Source organism: Rousettus aegyptiacus, unplaced genomic scaffold (genome assembly GCF_014176215.1).
Source record: "Rousettus aegyptiacus isolate mRouAeg1 unplaced genomic scaffold, mRouAeg1.p scaffold_m13_p_3, whole genome shotgun sequence".
NCBI lineage: Eukaryota > Metazoa > Chordata > Mammalia > Chiroptera > Pteropodidae > Rousettus > Rousettus aegyptiacus.
Genome location: NW_023416306.1, coordinates 62,431,440 through 62,450,257, shown reverse-complemented (window position 1 = coordinate 62,450,257; position 18,818 = coordinate 62,431,440). Strand labels below are relative to the sequence as shown.

Below are 18,818 nucleotides of genomic sequence, written 5' to 3'. Positions count from 1 at the left end.
CATTTAATTGGTTGGGGTAAAATAAGAAAAGAACTTACAATAAAGCCAACAGTAGATGATGACTGCAGAATTCTAGTTAAATAATACATTTGGATAAAGTCAGATCTTCTCTTACCTATCTAGGGGTATATTTTTAAAACAATACTGGGGAATGAATTTCACAGCTTATTATCTTAGTAGTAGCTGTTATTCTTATCTTTTGGTGATGAAAATTTAAACTTTAGTACTAAAATACAGTCTATAATAAATGTAAAAAATTGGCATAATGTTGGATTAAATCTGCATTTTATCAGAAATTAATCATTCCTTAATAATATATAATTTATATATCATTGCAAGTTAGAAATGAAACTATTTGCTATAACCAGCCTTTGCTGTAGCACACATACCACCAAAACTGTTGAAATAAAGGTTTTCTTCTTGTATTCATGATTCATCTTTGAGTAGCTCCAGGCTTGAAAGGATTGTTACAGCAGTAAAAACTTGAAGACACAAATTCTTGAAGACTAGCTTCCCTTTGCTAGTCTTCAACATATTTTATGTTGCTTTATCTTTGTAATTTTGAGTGAAAAAAATTAATAGGTTCAAATAAAATTATCCTTTAGAGCAAAAAAAACAAAACAAAAACAATCCTTATTAATTAGCTGCAATGATGACCAAAATATCTCATATATTATCAGATAACTCTCTGCCCTGAAATTTTTTCTCTGCTTCATCCTGGCTCTGATGTCTAATATTTTCTTTTCTTTTTCATGAGTTGGGATTGTTTGTTTATGCTGTTTCACAATTACCAAGGCCTGTAGGCATTACTGGCAAAAAGGTACTGACTCACACAGTGCCCGGGTTCATGAAGTAAGAGCAGTAGAGAAGCAATTTTGATAAAAAGTACGAAGAAAAACCCAGAGCGCCCTTGGGATAGATGGCAGCTCTGTGAGCAGCTGGAAAGGGCTTTCTTCTTCTGCTGGTAACTTTATTTTTATTTTCCATTTCTTTTTTTTCTAGGAGCATTTCTTTCTAATTCAACACGTTATATTATCAGTAGAGGACATTTTAGATGCTGGTTAAAGATTGGCCCTAGAGATTTTTTGTACAATCTTAGGTTATATATATCAAGCTAATTTGTCCATATAAACTGGGAATCATCATTTTGCAGCAAGCCTAAGCATGACTCACCCATGCTCATTGGCAGCCATACTCTAAATATTACACTGTCCTTGTATCCACCTGGTGAAATAGCCCGTAATTGAAGTCATTTAATACAACAGGCCCCACTCAATGATACAGAAAGAAACAGGCAATTATGAAATCATCCTTCCTCATTTGCACTCAAAGAATATACAGAAGACGACCGAGCCTATTTTGAAATGATTGTATATATAGTTGAATTAATCTTCTCCCCAAAACCTTTTAAAAACTATTGCAATTTTCACTTTTCACGTACATCTGTCACTTTTGAGATTTATATTTTATTGAAAATTTCAGTATCTATTCATATAGTGGTTAATTTTATTATAAAATAAACAAATATTATATGTTCATATTTATTTTTAAATAATATTTTTATTTTTCAGTTATAGTTTGCATACAAGAAAATATATTAGTTTCTGCTGTACAACATAGTGATTAGACAGCTATATAACTCATAAAATGATCATCCCAATAAATCTAGTGCCCCTCTGACACCGTAGTTATTACAATATTATTGGCTATATTCCTTATGCTATACTTTATATCTCCGTGACTATTTTATAACTACACATTTGCAAACCCTTTCCTCTATCCCCTTTTTCACTGACCTCCAGCCCCCTGCCATGTGGTAACTCTCAAAATATTCTCTGTATCTATGAGTTTGTTTCTGTTTGTTGGCTGGTTTTGTTCTTTAGATTCCACATATATGTGCAGTCATATGGCATTTATCTTCCTCTAGCTGACTTACTCCACTCAGCACAATACCTTCTAGGTCCATTACGAAATATTTTTTTCCATCCCATTACTTTTAGTCTGCATGTGCCTTTTAATTGGAAGTGAGTCTCTTGTCGCCAGCATATATAAGGATCTTGTTTTCTTATCTGTTCAGCTACCTATCTTTTGATTGGAGCATTTATTTCTTTTGCACCTGAAGTACTTATTTATAGACATGTAGTTATTTGCCATTCTGTATTTAGATTTTTTATATGTATTTTTTCTTTTTCTTAAAGAAGTCCTTCTAACATTTCTTGTAACATTGGCTTGGTGGTGATGAACTCCTTTAATTTTTCCTTGTTTATGAAGATCTTTATCTGTTCTTTAATGCTAAATGATAGCTTTGCTGGATAAAGTAATCTTGGTTGGAAGTCCTGGATTTTCATCACTTTGAATATTTTATGCCAAGCCCTTCTGTCATGCAAAGTTTCTTTTGAGATATTAGCTGCCGACCTTATGGGTACTCTCTTGTAGGTAACTAACTGCTTTTCTCTTGCTGCTTTTAAGATTCTCTCTTTGTACTTTACCTTTGGCATTTTAATTATGATGTGTTTTGGTGTGGGCCTCTCTGGGTTCATCTTCTTTGGGACTCTCTGAGCTTCCCAGAGTTGTATTTCTATTTTCTTCACCAGATTAGGGAAGTTTTCTGTCATTATTTCTTCAAATAGGTTTTCAGTTCCTTGCTCTCTTCCATCTCCTTTGGGTAGCTCTATGATGCAAATGTCTTTACACTTAAAGTTGTCCCAGAGGCTTCTTAAACTATCTTCATTTTTTTGAATTCTTCTTTCTTCTTGCTATTCTGAGTGTCCTCCACCACCCCATCCTCTAAATCACTGATTTGATCCTCCACTTCATCCACTTTGTTGATTCCCTCTAATGCACTCTTCATCTCAGATATTGTAGTCTTCATTTCTGACTAGCTCCCTATTATGTTTTCCATCTCCATTTTTATGTTTTCCATCTCTTTGGTAGAGTTCTCACTGAGTTCATCTACTCTTCCCCTAAGTTCCTTGAGCATCCTTATAACCAGTGTTTTGAATTCTGCATCTGGTATATTGCTTGCCTACATTTTGGTGAATTCTTTTTCTGGACTTTGTTCTGTTATTTCATGTGGGACATGCTTCTTTGCCTCCCCGTTTTGGCTGCCTCCCTATGTCTCTTTCTATGTATCATGTAGTCCTAAGTCTCCCGGTCTTAGTAGAATGGCTTTATGTAGTAAGTGTGCTGTGGGGCCCAGTGGCACAATTCTAGGTGCGGGGGGTGGGGAGGGGAAGGGTTCAGCTGCAGCCTGTGAACCTCTAGGGCCATCTGGTAAGAGTCACCAAGTAATCCACATATGGCTGCCACCTATGCTGGATTTATAGGTGCCTCAAAGGGTTAAGTCCAAAGCTGAGGCCAGCTGCCATTGATGCAAATGTTGTGGCTGCTCAGCAAAAGGTACAGGGCATGATGAGGCTGCTTCTTTGGGTTTTATGCGTCTTTGAGAGATTTTATAAAAGTTCACAGCAGGAGCCAGGACAGCCCGTTTGTATGGAATAAATCACCAAAAGTGGCTTGGGTGGGCTTATAAGTAATTTTTTTAGAACTCAATATAATTTCTTTTTTTTTTTAATAGAGTTGACGCACAATAATATATAAGTTTCAGATGTATGATGTAGTGACTTGACATTTATTTTCCTTACATATGATCAGCACAATGCCGAGTAACCATCTGTTACCATACAAAGTTATTATAATAATATTGACTATTTTCCCTATGCTGTACATTACAGCTGCATGATTTTTTTTTTTAATAACTGGAAATTTGTACCTGTTATTCCTCTTCACCCTTTTCACTCATTTCCCGGCCCCCTCCTTTCTGGCAGCCATCAGTTTATTCTCTGATGAGCCTGTTTCTGTTTTATTTGTTTACTCGTTTTGTTTTTTTAGATTGCACATATAAGTGAAATCATATGGTATTTGTCTTTCTCTGTTTGACTTATTTCACTTAGCATAATACCCTTTAGGTTCATCCATGTCACAAATAATAAGATTTCATTCTTTTTTATGGCTGAGTAATTTTTCATTGTATATATAACATCTTTATTTATTCATCCATCCTTGAACATCTAGGTTGCTTCCATATCTTGGCTATAATAATGCAACAATGAACATAGGCATGCATGTATCTTTTCTAATTAGTGTTTTTGTTTTCTTGAATAAATACCCAAGAAAACCATCTGGGTCATATGGTAGTTATAAGTAACAATTTGCAATCTTAGTTTAAGCTCTACCCAGTACTGACTTCATTGGTCACATGAAAACTCATAAATAGATGATATATAGCTATTAACAGAACACTTGTCATCTATTTTGGCTGCTGAGCAGAACTATTTTTTTATGTTCACAAAATTCCTGATCTTATGTAAACACTTGGTTTGTGTAACAGGAGCTAAAAGTGCCAAACACATTTTCCCTTCCTCTTTTGCAGCTAAGGTACAGACATGTGACCTAGCCTCTACCAATGAGAAGCTGCCATATAGGATTTGACACTAGTTACATTAGCTCTGCAGAAGGATGTAGCAGTACCTGTAGCACTGGAGGAAATAATTTTATCTCCAGACCAATTCTGAAACAACTTTCAGTGCATTTTTCCTGGTGGCTTAGCCTTGAGCCTGTATCTCTATCCATTATGGTGGATTCTGTGAGATATTTAAATATCTGTTTAGTGAATTACTTTTTTTGCTTAACTCAGCTGCAGATAGTATTTGTTTCTTACATGTGAGAATCCATACTGACAGGTATTTCTTATACACTTTACTTAGGGATATAGTGTGGACTTAACATGTTGCCTCATTTCTAGTAATAAGCACTATAACATTTGTTATATTTTCCTTTTTATTTTTTCTGATACCTAAAAATCTCAGAATCAAATTCGGAACTCAATCATAGTACAGACAGTAACTCAACTAGTACAATTAGCTTATTTACCTTTGCCTTTTTGCCCTGTTTTTTATTAATTTTATTTGTATTGTGATGTCATTTGTTGTTAGCAGCCTATCCGAAACCTTCACAGATCTTTTCAGGCCCACAAAGGGTTCCCCAAATTCTCATTTCTTACTTGCAGCTGGTCCCTGGGTCTCCTTGGTCTTCTTTCCTTGCTCTCGTGGCAACCCTTGCTGTGATTACCCTTTTATTTTCCTTCATACACCTAGCAAGGAGGGGAGATGTATTCTCCACAGCCCCTCACTCTCATTTCTGATTCCTAAGGAAAACTTCTTTAAGGATTTTATAGTTAGTAACAATAGGAAAAGCTACAGCAAAATAAAAGCAACCAAGATTCTAAAATCTGTCCATTTTATGTGCATGATGTCTGATTCTTTGTAAGATAGTCAGTCAAAGTGCTATTAGGACTCTGCCTTCTTTTTAAGTGTCAAACTTCACTATAGTCACTCTTACTCTATTAAACTTATTTTTTTTAATGAAACAATACAAAAAACTTTAAAAGCTCAACTGTCTAAATGTTTTTTATTGGAATTGCATTGGATGGTTTACCTTGAGAAAATTGATGATTTTGTAACATTGTGTCTTTCTATCTATGAAGACCACTTCCATTTATTCAGAGTTTCTTTAGAGTCTTTCAATAAAGTTTTGTATTTTCTCCGTAAGTCTATAATAGTTTTTTTTCTTAGTTTTTTTCCTGGTGACCATTTTCTTTCTTTCTTTCTTCCTTTCTTTCTTCCTTTCTTCCTTTCTTCCTTCCTTCCTTCCTTCCTTCCTTCCTTCCTTCCTTCCTTCCTTCCTTCCTTCCTTCCTTCCTTCCTTCCTTCCTTCTTTCCTTCCTTTTTCTCTCTTTCTTTCTTTCTTTCTTTCTTTCTTTCTTTCTTTCTTTCTTTCTTTCTTTCTTTCTTTCTTTCTTTGCTATTGTAAATAAGATCCTTTAAAAATATATCTCTAAATGTTTATTGATTGCATATAGGAATACAATAGATATTTTAATATTAATTTATACCCAGTAAACTTGCTGAACTCAGCAGTTCTAATAATTTGTCTTTAAATCCAATCTTGGATTTTTTATTTATACATTTTCTCCATTAATAATTTTGATTCTACTTTTCAAATCCTTACACCATTGACTGATCTAACCTGGATTTTTTTTGTTTTCATTCTTCTCTAGCATAAGCATTTAAAGACTATAAATTTCCTTCTAGGCCTAAGATTTAACTACGTCTTCTAGTTTGATAGGTTAGTTCGAAAGTTTTCCAGTTACACTTTATTCTTTTACATAGAAATCATTTAGAAGTATATTTTTAAACTTACAGTTGATACTATTTATTTATGATTTTTATTGGACTTCTCTTCTGTATGGTGGTCAGAGGGTACGACCTCTGATAACGTTACTTTAAAATTTGTTGAGACATGATTTGAGTACTAAATATCATCATTTTTTATAAATGTAATGTGTTTTTGAAAAGACTGTAACTTTTCTAATTGTCACATATAAGGATATGTTTATGTAATCAAGTTTGATAATTATGTTATTCAAATCTTCTGTATCTATATCTATGGTATTGTAAATTTCTTCATGTAATTCTGTGTTGAATCTGAATCAGTTTGGGGAGTATTGCCATCTTAATAATGTTAAGTCTTCTGATCCATAAGGATGGGATATTTTCCTATTTATTTAGGTCATTAATTTCTTTCAACAATGTTTTGTAGTTTTGGGAGTATATGCTCTTTTTTAAACTGTGGTTAAACACATTACATAAAATTTACCATCTTAATAATTTTTAAGTGTACAGTTTAGTAGTGTTAAGTATTTTCACATTATCGTGGCACAGATCACTAGAACATTTTCATTTCGTAAAGTTAAAACTCTATATACCCATTAAACAACTTTCCATTTCCCCTTCCGCCCAATCCCTGGAAACCTCCATTCTATTTTTGGTTTTTATATGTTTGACTACTTTAGATACATCATATAAGTGGATTCATATAGTATTTGTCTTTTTATTTGGTTCTTCCATGTTGTAGCATGTGACAGCATTTCCTTCCTTTTTAAGGCTGAATAATGTTCTATTGTTTGTATATCATATTTTGTTTATCTATTCATCTATCGATGGACATTTGGGCTGCATCCACCTCTTGGATCTTGTGAATAAAGCTGCTGTAAATATGGGTGTGTGAATATCTCTTCAAGATCCTGCTTTCAATTCTTTTGCATATATACCCAGAAGTGGAATTGCTGGATTATATGGTAATATTTATTTTCTGGTTTTGATTTGCATTTCTATAATAATTAGTGATGTTCAGCATCTTTCCATTTGTATGTTGGCCATTTATATATCAGAATTAGAGAAAAATCTATTTTTGTCCTTGCCCATATTTTAATAAGGTTATTTGTTTGTTTATTTGTTCTTGAGTTGTAGGAGTTCTTTATATAGTCTGGATATTAGCCCATTATCAGATATGATCTCTGTAAATATTTTGTCCCATTCCATCAGTTACCCTTTTGCTCTATTGATTGTGTTCCTTGATGCACAGAGTATAAAAGTTTGGTGTTGTCTATTTTTACTTTCGTTGCCTGCATTTGGGTATTATATACAAGAAATCATGGCCAAATTTACTGTTTGAAGCTTTTCTCCTGTATTTTATTCTAGTTTTATTGATTTAGGTCTTATGCTTAAATATTTAACCCATTTGAGTAATTTTTTGTATATGGTATAAGGTAAGGATCCAACTTCATTCTTTTGCATGTGAATATTCACTTTTCTCCGGACCACTTATTGAAGAGACTATCCTTTTCCTATTATGTATTTTTGGCACCTTTGTTGGAGATCAGTTGACTGTATGTGTGGGTTTACTTCAGGGCTCCCTTTTCTATACTATTGAGATATATATATATATATATATATATATATATATATATCTGTGTTTATGTCGCTGTTTTATTTACTGTAACTTTGTAATATATTTTGAAATCAGAAGTGTGATGTGTCTAGCTTTGTTCTTCTCAAGATTGTTTTGGCTATTCTGTATGCTTTGTAGTTCCATATGAAATTTAGGAATTTTTTTCTATTTCTAAAAAAATGATATTGGGATATTCATAGGGATTGCTCTGAATCTGTAGATCACTTTGAGTAGTATGGAATTTTAATAATATTAAATCTTTCAACCCATGAACGCAGGATATCTTACCATTAATTCGTGTTTTCTTTAATGTAATTCATCAATGTTTTGAAATTTTCATTGTATAAGTCTTTCACTTGATTGGTAAAGTTTAGTAATAAGCATTTGTTCTTTTCAAAGCTAATGCAAGTGGGCTTGTTTTCTTTTAGCATTGTTCATAATTCACATATTGAAACACAACTGAGATTTGTATATTGATTTTGTATCCTACAACTTTACTGAATTCATTTATTAGTTCCAACTTTTTTTAAACCTTACGGTTATCTACAATAAGATCATGTCAAACAGAGATAATTTTACTTCTTCCTTTCCTGTATGCCTTTTATTTCTTGTCTAATTGCTATAGCTAGGACTTCCAGTACTATGTTAAATAGAAATAGCAAGAATGGGAATCCTCGCCTTGTCTTGATTTTAGAGGTAAAACTTTCAGGTTTTCACTAAAAACTGAGTATTATTTAGTATGATATTAATTGTGGGCTTTTCAAATATGTCCTTTATAATATTAAGGTAATTTCTTTCTATGCTTAGTTTGTTGAAAGTTTTATCATGAAACGGTGTTGACTTTTGTCAAATACTTTTTCTATATTTATTAAAATGATCATTGTGGGTGTTATAATTTAATCTCTTAACTTGTTTATTGTAGGTCTTTTCAGATTGTCTATTTCCTCTTTAGTTAGTTTTGGAAGTTATGTTTCTAGGACTTGTCATTTTATCTAGGTTATTTAATTTGTTGGCATATAATTGTTCATAGTATTCTTTTATAATCTTTTTATTTTTGTAAGATCAGTAGGAGTGACTCATCTTTCATTTCTAGTTCTAGTAATTTGAGTCCCATCTCTTTTGCCTTGATTAATCAAGCTTAAGTTTTGTCAGTATTGTTAATATTTTCAGAGAATCAGCTTTTTGCTTAATTGATTTTCTGTTTTTCTATTTTCTATTTCATTAATTTCCACTTAAATCTACTACTCCCTTTTTTCTTCTTACTTTGGGTTTATTTTTCCTCTTCTTCTAACAGTATCTTAAAGTAGAAAGCTAGGTTATCGATATGAGATCATTCTTTTTTCTTAATATAGGCGTTATAGCTAAAAATGTCTCCGTCAGCTTTTGCTTTTGCTGCATCTCTTGTTTTGGTATGTATCTTCACTTTTATTCATCTCAAAGTATTTTTTTTAAGTTGCCTTTTGATTACTTCTTTGATCTGTTAGTTATTTAGAAGTGTGCTGTTTTAATTTCCATGTTTGTGAAGTTTCCAGTTTTCCTTCTGTTATTTATTTCTAGTGTCGGAAAGCATATTTCGTATTATTTTTGTCCTCTTAATCTTATAAATATTTCTATCCTGCATACTCTATTAAAAACAATCTTTTAATTATTTCTATGCTCTATACTTTAAACTCATTGAGGCTTGTTTTATGGCCTATGGTCTATTCCGGAAAATGTCCCATATACATTTGAGAAGAATGTATATTATTCTCCTCTTATGTGGAGTGTTCTATAAATGGTTGGTTTATAGTGTTGTACAAGTCTTCTATTTCCTTGTTGATCTTCTTGCTGGTTGTTCTATTATTCAAAATAGAGTATTGAAATTTCTGACTATTATTGTTGACTTGTCTGTCTATTTCTTCCTTCATATGTCTTAGTTTTATTTCATATATTTTCATGCTAAGTTGTTAGGTAAATATGTTTATAATTGTTATATCTTCTTCATGGATTGACTCTTTTATCACTATAAAATGTCCCTCTTTATCTCTAGCAATATTTTTTAGTGCCTATTTTTTCTGATATTAGTACAGCCACTCCAGCTTTCTTGAAGTTGCTGATTGCATAACATATCTTTTTCCTTCCCTTAATTTAAATCTATTTATATTTTTTAATCGAGAGATAATTGACATAGAACATTATATTAATTTAAGGTATATAATATAATGATTTGATATTCATATACATTTGAATATATTATTTTGAATTTAAAATGTGTCTCCTGTAGACAGCATATAGCTGAATTTTGTTATTTTTTAATCCGACCTGACAATCTCTGCATTTTGATTGGATTGTTTAAACCAATTACATTTAATGTTGTTATTGATATAGCCGGATACATATCTGTCATTTTACTTTGTTTTCTATGTGTCTTGTGACTTTTTTTTAGTCCTCTTTTACTGCTTTCTTTTGCATTAATATTATCTAATGCATATTTTCAATTCTTTAATAATTTTTGCCCTTCATATTTTTTGAGTAATTTTCTTAGTAGTTGCTCTAGGACTTACTATATACATTTTAATTTATAAGAATCAGCTTCAGGTTTCTATTAACTTAATTCTAGTAAAATTTATTTATTTATTTTTAAATAAATTAATTTATTTAAATTAGTTTCAAATATACAATACATTGGTTAGACATTTTAAGTATTCAGTACATTGGTTAGACACTTATAATGTTCATAAAATGATCTCCCAGTTGCTCCCTCCCTTCCCGGCCCTCCACTTAGCCATCATATTTATGCTAACTGCACTCGCTCTTCCATGCTCCCTGTGCCCAACTAATTCTAGTGAAATTTGGAAACATTACTCTTACACAACTTTCTGTTATTACTGTTATACATGTTACATCTATACTTGTTACAAACCAAATAATACATGCTCATAATTATTACTTTATGTAACTTTATGCCTTTTAGAATACCTAAGAAAAGATATAAGGCAAGTATATGTTTATAGCTTGTGTTATATTAACTTTCTTATTTATAATTTATGGTTCTCTTAATTTATTTTTGCAGATTCAAGTTACCATCTGGAATTATTTCCTTAGCCCAATACAACTTTGCTCCCACGAACCTCTTTAGTGCTGCTACCAGTAAATATATTATACTTCTATATATTATAATTTCGAAAATACATTACATACGTATTGTTTTATATAACTACTTTTTAAGTTGGATAAGAGGAGACAAATATACATTCATGCTTCTTTATAATTACATGATTACTTTACTAGCATCTTTTTTTCATAAGAATTGAATTACCATTTGGGAGTACTTAATTTCAGTCTAACTTCCTTTATAATTTCTTGTAAGGAGGGTCTGCTAGAAACAAATATTTTTTATTTTTATAAAATAAAAACATTTTTCATTTTTATTTTTATTAAAAAATGTTTATCTGGGAGTACCTTTAATTTGCTTTTATTTTTTAAAGATGTATTTGCTGAATATAGGTTTACTGGTTAACAGTTTCTTTGAGCAGTTTGAATATGTTATTCCACTGGCTTCTGGCTTTCATTGTTTCTGCTGAAAAGTCAGATTTTAATATTATTGGATTTCCCTTGTAAGTGATGAGTCATTCTTTGTCTTACTCTTGTCAAGATTTTCTCCTTGGCTTTGGCTTTTAGCATTTTTACTATGATGTTTCTGTTTATCCTACCTGCAGTTTGTTGAGCTCCTTGGATGTGTAATTATTGTTTTGCAATAAATTTGAGAAGTTGTCAGTCATAATTTCTTCAAATATTGCTATACCTGATAGTGTTCTGCATTTCTCTGAAGCCCTGTTCATTTTTCTTTATTATTATTTTTTATCACAGCCTGCAAAATCGTTATTCTTCAAATTTTCTTCAAATTTGCTAATTATTTCTTCTGTTAATTCAAATCTACTGTCAAGCCCCGTGTAACGAATTTTTCACTTGTTATTCTACTTTTTAACTCTAGAATTTTCGTTTGTTTTTAAAAAATAATTCCTACCCCTTTATTGATATTCTCTATTTGCTGCAACATTTTTATCATACCGTTTCTACTCCTTAATAATTGGTTCCCTTTTGTTTTTTGAACATATTTACAATGGCTACTTTAAAGACTGTTAAATTTGACATCTGGTCAATCTCACAGGCAGTTTTTGTTGCTTGCTTTTGTTCTCACAGAGTATGGGTCATACTTTCCTGTTTCCTTGCATGACTAATAATTTTTGTTGGAATTTGGATATTTTAGATAATGTGTTGTAGCAAATCTGGGTACAGGTGCCTCCTCTCTAGTGTTTGTTGTTATTTGCTAAGTTTTGTTTGTATCAGGGTCAATGATATTGCTGACCAAAAAGGGAAGATTTAATGATGTGATGTCCAGTTGAAAGAATGCACAAGAGGCAGACATGAGAATGAAACAGCAGGCACCAACTTTATTGCATGGAGCTCACTTCTGTTGGGAAGTGCAGTTCTATTGGGGAGTGCAGTCTATTGCACAGGGCATGCAGTCTTCTGCGCACTTCTGCTCCGCTTTCTGTGCTCCCTTTCTGCTCTCTAGGCACCATGTGTCTCCTCACATAGCAGAGTACAAAAGTGGCATTCAGCCACACATGCGTGATACAATAAGCTGAAGCGTGTTTACATATTTTCTAAGTCCGGTGTCCTATGCTTAGCTGTGGGCCTGGATCACAGCCAGGCCTTGGACCAGCCAGGCCTTAGATAACAGCCAGACCTTGGATCACAGGCAGACCTTGGGCCAGTCAGGCCGGGTGCCCACAGTTTGTTTGTTTGTTTGTTTGTTTTTGTTTAGTAACTAGCTGGGTTATTTTAGTAAAATCTGAGTCTACTTCTCTCCTGCCCTAGTAAGCTTCTGATATTGCTCCTCAGGGAGCATATCCTTGGTTTATGCCCACAGTCATCCTGGGCTAACAGTTGTTTTTACAAGGGTCCTCTTTGGCTGTCTTGTCTCCTAATCATACCCAACTGTTAAGCTCTATTGATTGCTGAGTAATTGCTTTATTGCTTTCACTAATGTCCTGGGGCATAAATTGCTCACCAATAAACCAATGAAATTCAGACTCCTTTGAAGAGATAGTTCTGAAGGTCAGTTATTGAGATTTGTTCTGATGCCAGTCTCCTTCCAGCTGTCCTTCCTAGGTTCCGTCATGCAAACTAGCCAGCCTGCAGTTTCATTTATATGTCCAATAATTGGACTAATATCACCTCAATCCCCCATCAGTACAACTTCCACTGTTTTTGAGAGCACCTTTAGGCTTGAACTTCTCCATACTCTTCCATATGAAGTTTGTTCCTTCAGGAAGAGGATAGGAGCTCTCTGGCTTATGGCCTGCTCTGCCTCCAGGCAAAATCTTTGAGTTATGACTAAAGGGCTAGAAGTGGGGACAATAGCAAGTTTCACTCTGAGTAACACTCCCAATTTAGAAGCTGAGTACTTAGTAATGGTGGTGGTGGGGACGGTACCTTTAGTTCTTTGTTGCTTGACTCTTCTAGCATGAAATCACTGCCTAATTGGAATGGGAGAAAGATGATTGGGGTCTCAATAGTCTCAGCAACACCATACCTAGGGTAGAACCTCCTTGGAGGCTGGGCAGAAGAGAAACCCTACCTCTCACTTGTCCATAACATCTTCAATAATAGGTAGGTGGGAATAGGTTGAGAAATACTGACATCTTGCCCTTCATGGGATGTTAGCTCTCCAACTGGGAGCTGAAGGAGATGGGGCCTTATGTTCTTGGCTGCACCAGACTGGAGTGAAGTTTCCATCTTGCTAAGTCGGGAGGGAAGAAGGAAGATGTGATCTCAGTGCAAATTCCACAGACCCACACTATTCTTAACAAATTTTAATAAATTTTCTTGAATGTGTTTTTTTTTGTTGCCGGGTCCTCCAGCCATATCCAGAGATTTTAACTGGTGGTTTAAAATAATTTTTCGCTAGTTTTGCTGGCGAGCAAGTCCAGAGTTCCTCACGCTGTCGCACTGGAAGTCAGAGTATCACTACCCATTTTCTTTATTTCTTCTTTCTGGAACATGTTATTTCCTTAATAAGATTTATGTTAGAACTTCTTCTACCTCTTATGTTTCAAGCTTCCATATTTTCAATCTCTTTATTTCTCTCTGCATCCTGGGTTTTTTCTTGAGTTCATAATCCACTTCACCAACTCTAACTTTCTAAATCTGAGTTTCTAATTTTGACTATATTTTAAATTTCCCTCAGTACTAGCCTTTTTCAACCTGCCTAGTATTTTAAGATAGAGATTCATTATTTTTATGTATTTTTTTTCATCCTGTGGCTTTATTCCTAGTCATTATTCCTGGTCCATTCATAAATTCTAAGGAATTTCGATTCTTTCTTTACCAAGCTTGTTTGCTATGAATGACTGTTAAATTGTATGAAATGCTTTCTGTGTATATTGTTTTTAATCTTATTTCAAACAGGGATGCTGTCATCTTATTTTTCATATTTAAATGGAAGTAACTTTGAATATAATTTTTTTTTTTGCAACTCATATTAATGGATAAGGCATTAAAAGCTGATGGCTGCTAAAATCCAAGAGATATTATGACCCTCCTAATGGAAGAACATACACCTCCTCTGAAGTAGCCCTCAAAAAAAGGTCTGTCTAGTTTCAATTTATCAATTTAGAGGCAACAGAGGACAAAGGATTATGTTAAACTACACTATAGGGGTATAGTTATAAGAATCTGTATTATCTGAACCTGTCAAGGACAAGCAACTGGGTTTCAGAGAGAGAGAAAAAGGGGGAGGGGAGAGAGAGGGAGAACACAGAGGTTAAAAAAAAAAAAAACAAAAACCATACCAAACACTTGCAATGTGTGAATTCTACCAGATCCTGATTCAAATAAACAATGTGTAAAAAAATAGCATTTGAGACATTTTAATTTTTCAGTATTCACTACATATTTGATGACATTAAGGAATTATTATTAACTTTGTGTGCTGTTTTGTGGCTATCTTAAAAATAGAAGTAACATTTAAGTATTCATGAAATTATGTAATATATAAGAAATGCTTCAAAATAACATGAGAAGGTAATGGGTGGGTTTGGAAGAAACAGATTGGCTGAGATAATTCTTAAAGCTGGGTGATGGATAAGCATTCATTACTATACTTTGTATTTCTGTATATATTTGGAGTTGGCTTTCCTACGAGGGGGTGATTTGTACACTAAGGTGAGGTGTCAAAAAGAGCAGTTCACGAATGTCACCACGTTCCGATATGTAGACTTTTTAACCCTGAATCATCTATATAATTGAGGGCATAGTTTGAAAGCACTGACAATTTCCTTTAATCTTCCCCAAATGAAATCATCAAATGCTTTTTTTATTCTGAAAATATTTTGTTGCTCTGCAACAAAATACTTATGAAATCAAGCCCATATTGTTTTCAGTTGCCTAGTATAAACAACTCCAGGATGTACCGAGGCTAATTTGCAAAATATTTTATGTCTAAAATGTTACCCTGCTAGTCTAGCTCCTCTACTCTTTTTCTGGTTACAACTTTGCATATGAACTATTCAGGTTGTCTCATCCTCAAAATAAAAAAAAAAAAAAAAAAAAAGGCAAAACAAAAATAAGCAGATCACAATGCCGATAAAAAATTCTAAGCAGATGCAGATATACTCATCAGTAACTTGGCCCTCTTCCAAGGGCCTAGTCACTAAGCTAGAACTTTTCCTTTATGCCCATAATCCACTAGGGAAACTTCCAGTCTCAAAACTGATCACGGTGTTCACTTAAGTAGTTAAAAAAATTAAAAATGGTGATGAATCATATAAGTGAGAAGTACTGGAGGAAAAATGGTCAGCAAAGTCCTCAAGGAGGAGTTATAAGGAAAATTATAGTGATTTTGTATAAGGAGTGAATAATTGGTAACATAGAAAATAGGGGTTACTCCATTTGAGAAGTCTGGAAATAAGGTTGCTAAGAAAGGGTATTTCGGGATCAAGAAAAGTACTTAAGTTTGGGAGTACTTCCTGAAGGTAGCAAGAAAATTGCCTGTTTTAGCCTTGACATTTTCAGACATCTAAAACTGAAGAAAAGTAAGGTATAGTATACAGTACTAGGTAGTGAAAATGATCATGGGTTACAGAACCAGACAACCCTAGACTTAGATTCTTTAGGTTCTTCATGGATCTTTAACGTGCCACCAGAGTTGAAACCATTAGAGAATGCAAGAGTCATAATCACATATAACCCAAACATTAACTCAATATTAATGCTAGAGGGTTACTGGTTTATTTTACTGTTTATAATTAGCTTATTATCTTGAAGGTAGTCTCATAGACACAAACACATTGACTTTACAGACTCTTTAAACAGACAAAAGATACATCATTAAGGACACAGTAATAGAACACAGTAAAAAGAAAATTAGTAATTCTGAGGAAAATAAAGATCTCCTTGTGATAGAAGACGAAACAGATTCCTATAAGATTAACAATAAAAAAGGGTAAGAAGCAAGCTTCCATCTTCTTTATTAGAAAACAAAGAGCTGCAATTTGTAAAATAATTCATCAACTCATAAAAAGTAGAAACAAGTATAATATTAATTTAAAGAATATCTGGAAAATTATGTATGTATGTAGTCTCTTTGATAGTTTAAGACTATACCAGTTTTAAATGGCCAGCTTTTTCAAGAAGTTGTTGTAAATATAAGTATCACTCTGACAGTTAAGTCATTAATGATCCTTTTTAAAAAACAAAGATAGAACTCAAACAGAACTCTTCTTAGTATTACCATCTTAAATTTTGCTTTATTATGAGAAATAGTGTGGTTTTCAAAAACTGGATCCAAGTCATTTTTATTTTTTACAGCAGAAAAGAAAAGCTTTATTAGAAGGGAAAGTACACTTCTAGATGTGGAAGTGGGCCCGAGCAAGAGAAGTGTGGCTCAAAAGACCTATTTTTAAACAACTTTACTATTTGATTATAGTCATTGTAGAAAAAAACATAAAGGCAGAAAAATATAAAGGAAATTAAAATTATCCAGTATCCCCTCTATATACAATCACAAAAGATAATCTCTTTCTAGTTGTTTTGTACATTTACATAGACTTTTAAAACAAAATTAGTACTGTAAAATGTTTACATATCCTTTTTTTCATTTCATATTATAGAGTGACCAATTCTTCAGGACATTACTGTGTAAAAACACGATCTTCAGTTTGCTGCTTCATAATCTAATTAGAGCTAAACCATAATTTATTTCCAATTTTTGGATATTCAGATTGTTTTGAATATTTGCTATTACAACTAATACTAAACATCCTTCTTTATACGTAATTCTTGTATGTATTTCTGCTAATTTTTTAAAGATAAATTCCTAGGAGTAACCATAACAAAGGGTGTAAGTATTTTTAAGCCTTTTGATACATTAACCAAACTGCCCCCCTCCTCCACCAGAGAGATTGTACCAATTTACAGTGACACCAATAAAAAGCCCAAGAGTCTCAGTTCATCTTCACATTCCTTGGTAACAGAGGAAACTGGATGTTACCTCCTACCCTTATTATAAATTTAATAGGCATGGGTGAACGGTGTCTTCTTGTCTTTTTTTTAAAGTGTAGGAAGTTTTCTACATGTTTACTTGTATTTGCTTTCCTTCTGTTTTCTGAAGCAGTCCATGATTTTCAGAAGGCATCTCTTGTATTGGAAATGTCTTGTCTGATTACACGTTTTTCATTGGCAGGGAGCAGCATGAAAGCCTTTCTGCATATTTTCAAGTTGAGTGAGAATTTCCGAAATGATAATTAGAAAGTGTTCTTGTTTTCTGGTCAGCCATGCTCTTTTTAATGTCTTGGCAATAAAACAGAAAACTGGGCCATATTCTGAAAGGAAGCAAGTAGGCACAGATCACAATTAACCAAACACTCACTGTAGGCAGTGACTTATATGCATAATAATCACCTGGAATGCTGTTGAAAACTCTATTCTGGTTTTATAGACTGAAGGCTCGTGGGACATACACTTTTGATAAACTCTCCAGAAAATTCTCATGTTCACCAAAGTAAAAATCACTAACGAGATATGGGATTTTCTGCATAACTCTTAACTCTTAATTCCTCACTCTCCTTTCCTATAAAGTGAGGTTTATGATGCTTATCTCAGAGGACTGCTCTGATTCTCACTTTTCGGCACCCCCTTTTATATCCATTGGAACAGAGGTCCCCAACTCCTGGGCCATGGACCAGTACTAGTCCATGGACTGTTAGGAACTGGGCTGCACAGCAGGAGGTGAGCAGTGGGCAAGGGAGTGCGACATTTCATCTGTATTTGCAGCTGCTCCCCAGCACTAGCATCGCTGCCTCAGTTCCACTGAGATCATCAGATATTAGATTTTCATAGGAGCACCAGTCCCTGGTGCCAAAAAGGCTGGGGACTGCTGCAAATACATTTTATACACCAACCCACAGACTGGATTTTTATTCATGTGACCTCCATTTTTTACTTTATCCCACTGAAAAAACTCACTGAAATTTTAATATGTTAGTATCTCCAAACAGAATAGGATCTTCTTCCTGTCAGCAAGTCTTATGTATGTTCGCAAACCACAGCTTCATAATGTAGTGGGCACTCACTGTTTATGAAATGAATTAGTGCATGAGTAATATACATTGTAGTGTTGACAGGACTGAAAAACACTACCCCGGAATAAGGAGTTACTGCAAGGTGTTCCTTAATGCTATAGTATAAAGGCCATAATTCTCAATTTTGTCTAGAGCAGCAATTCTTCATTTTCTGTCTTTAGGTCACATATCCCTTTGAGAATTTGATGAAAGCTACACATACTAACCCTTCTTTAAAATGTATACATAGAAAACTACACAATTTTACACGCTTTTGAAAGTTTCAGAGAAAGAACAATGATTTCTAACATCCAGCATTTTTACTTAAAAATGAAGCTGAAATAATCTATTGTTTGACAA

The 18,818-nt window shown here is 33.4% G+C and overlaps 1 protein-coding gene across 1 annotated transcript in view; it reads right to left on the bottom strand.

Moving 5' to 3' along the window:
• Window positions 1–16,620: 16,620 nt before the first annotated feature.
• The window catches only part of LOC107506709 (methylthioadenosine phosphorylase), a 38,466-nt gene continuing 36,268 nt past the window's right edge, over window positions 16,621–18,818 (bottom strand). Inside the window, exon 8 of the mRNA XM_016137531.2 lies at window positions 16,621–17,720. Coding sequence (XP_015993017.1) covers window positions 17,682–17,720 — 39 coding nt within the window. The 3' untranslated portion in view covers window positions 16,621–17,681. The remainder of the gene's footprint in view (window positions 17,721–18,818) is intronic.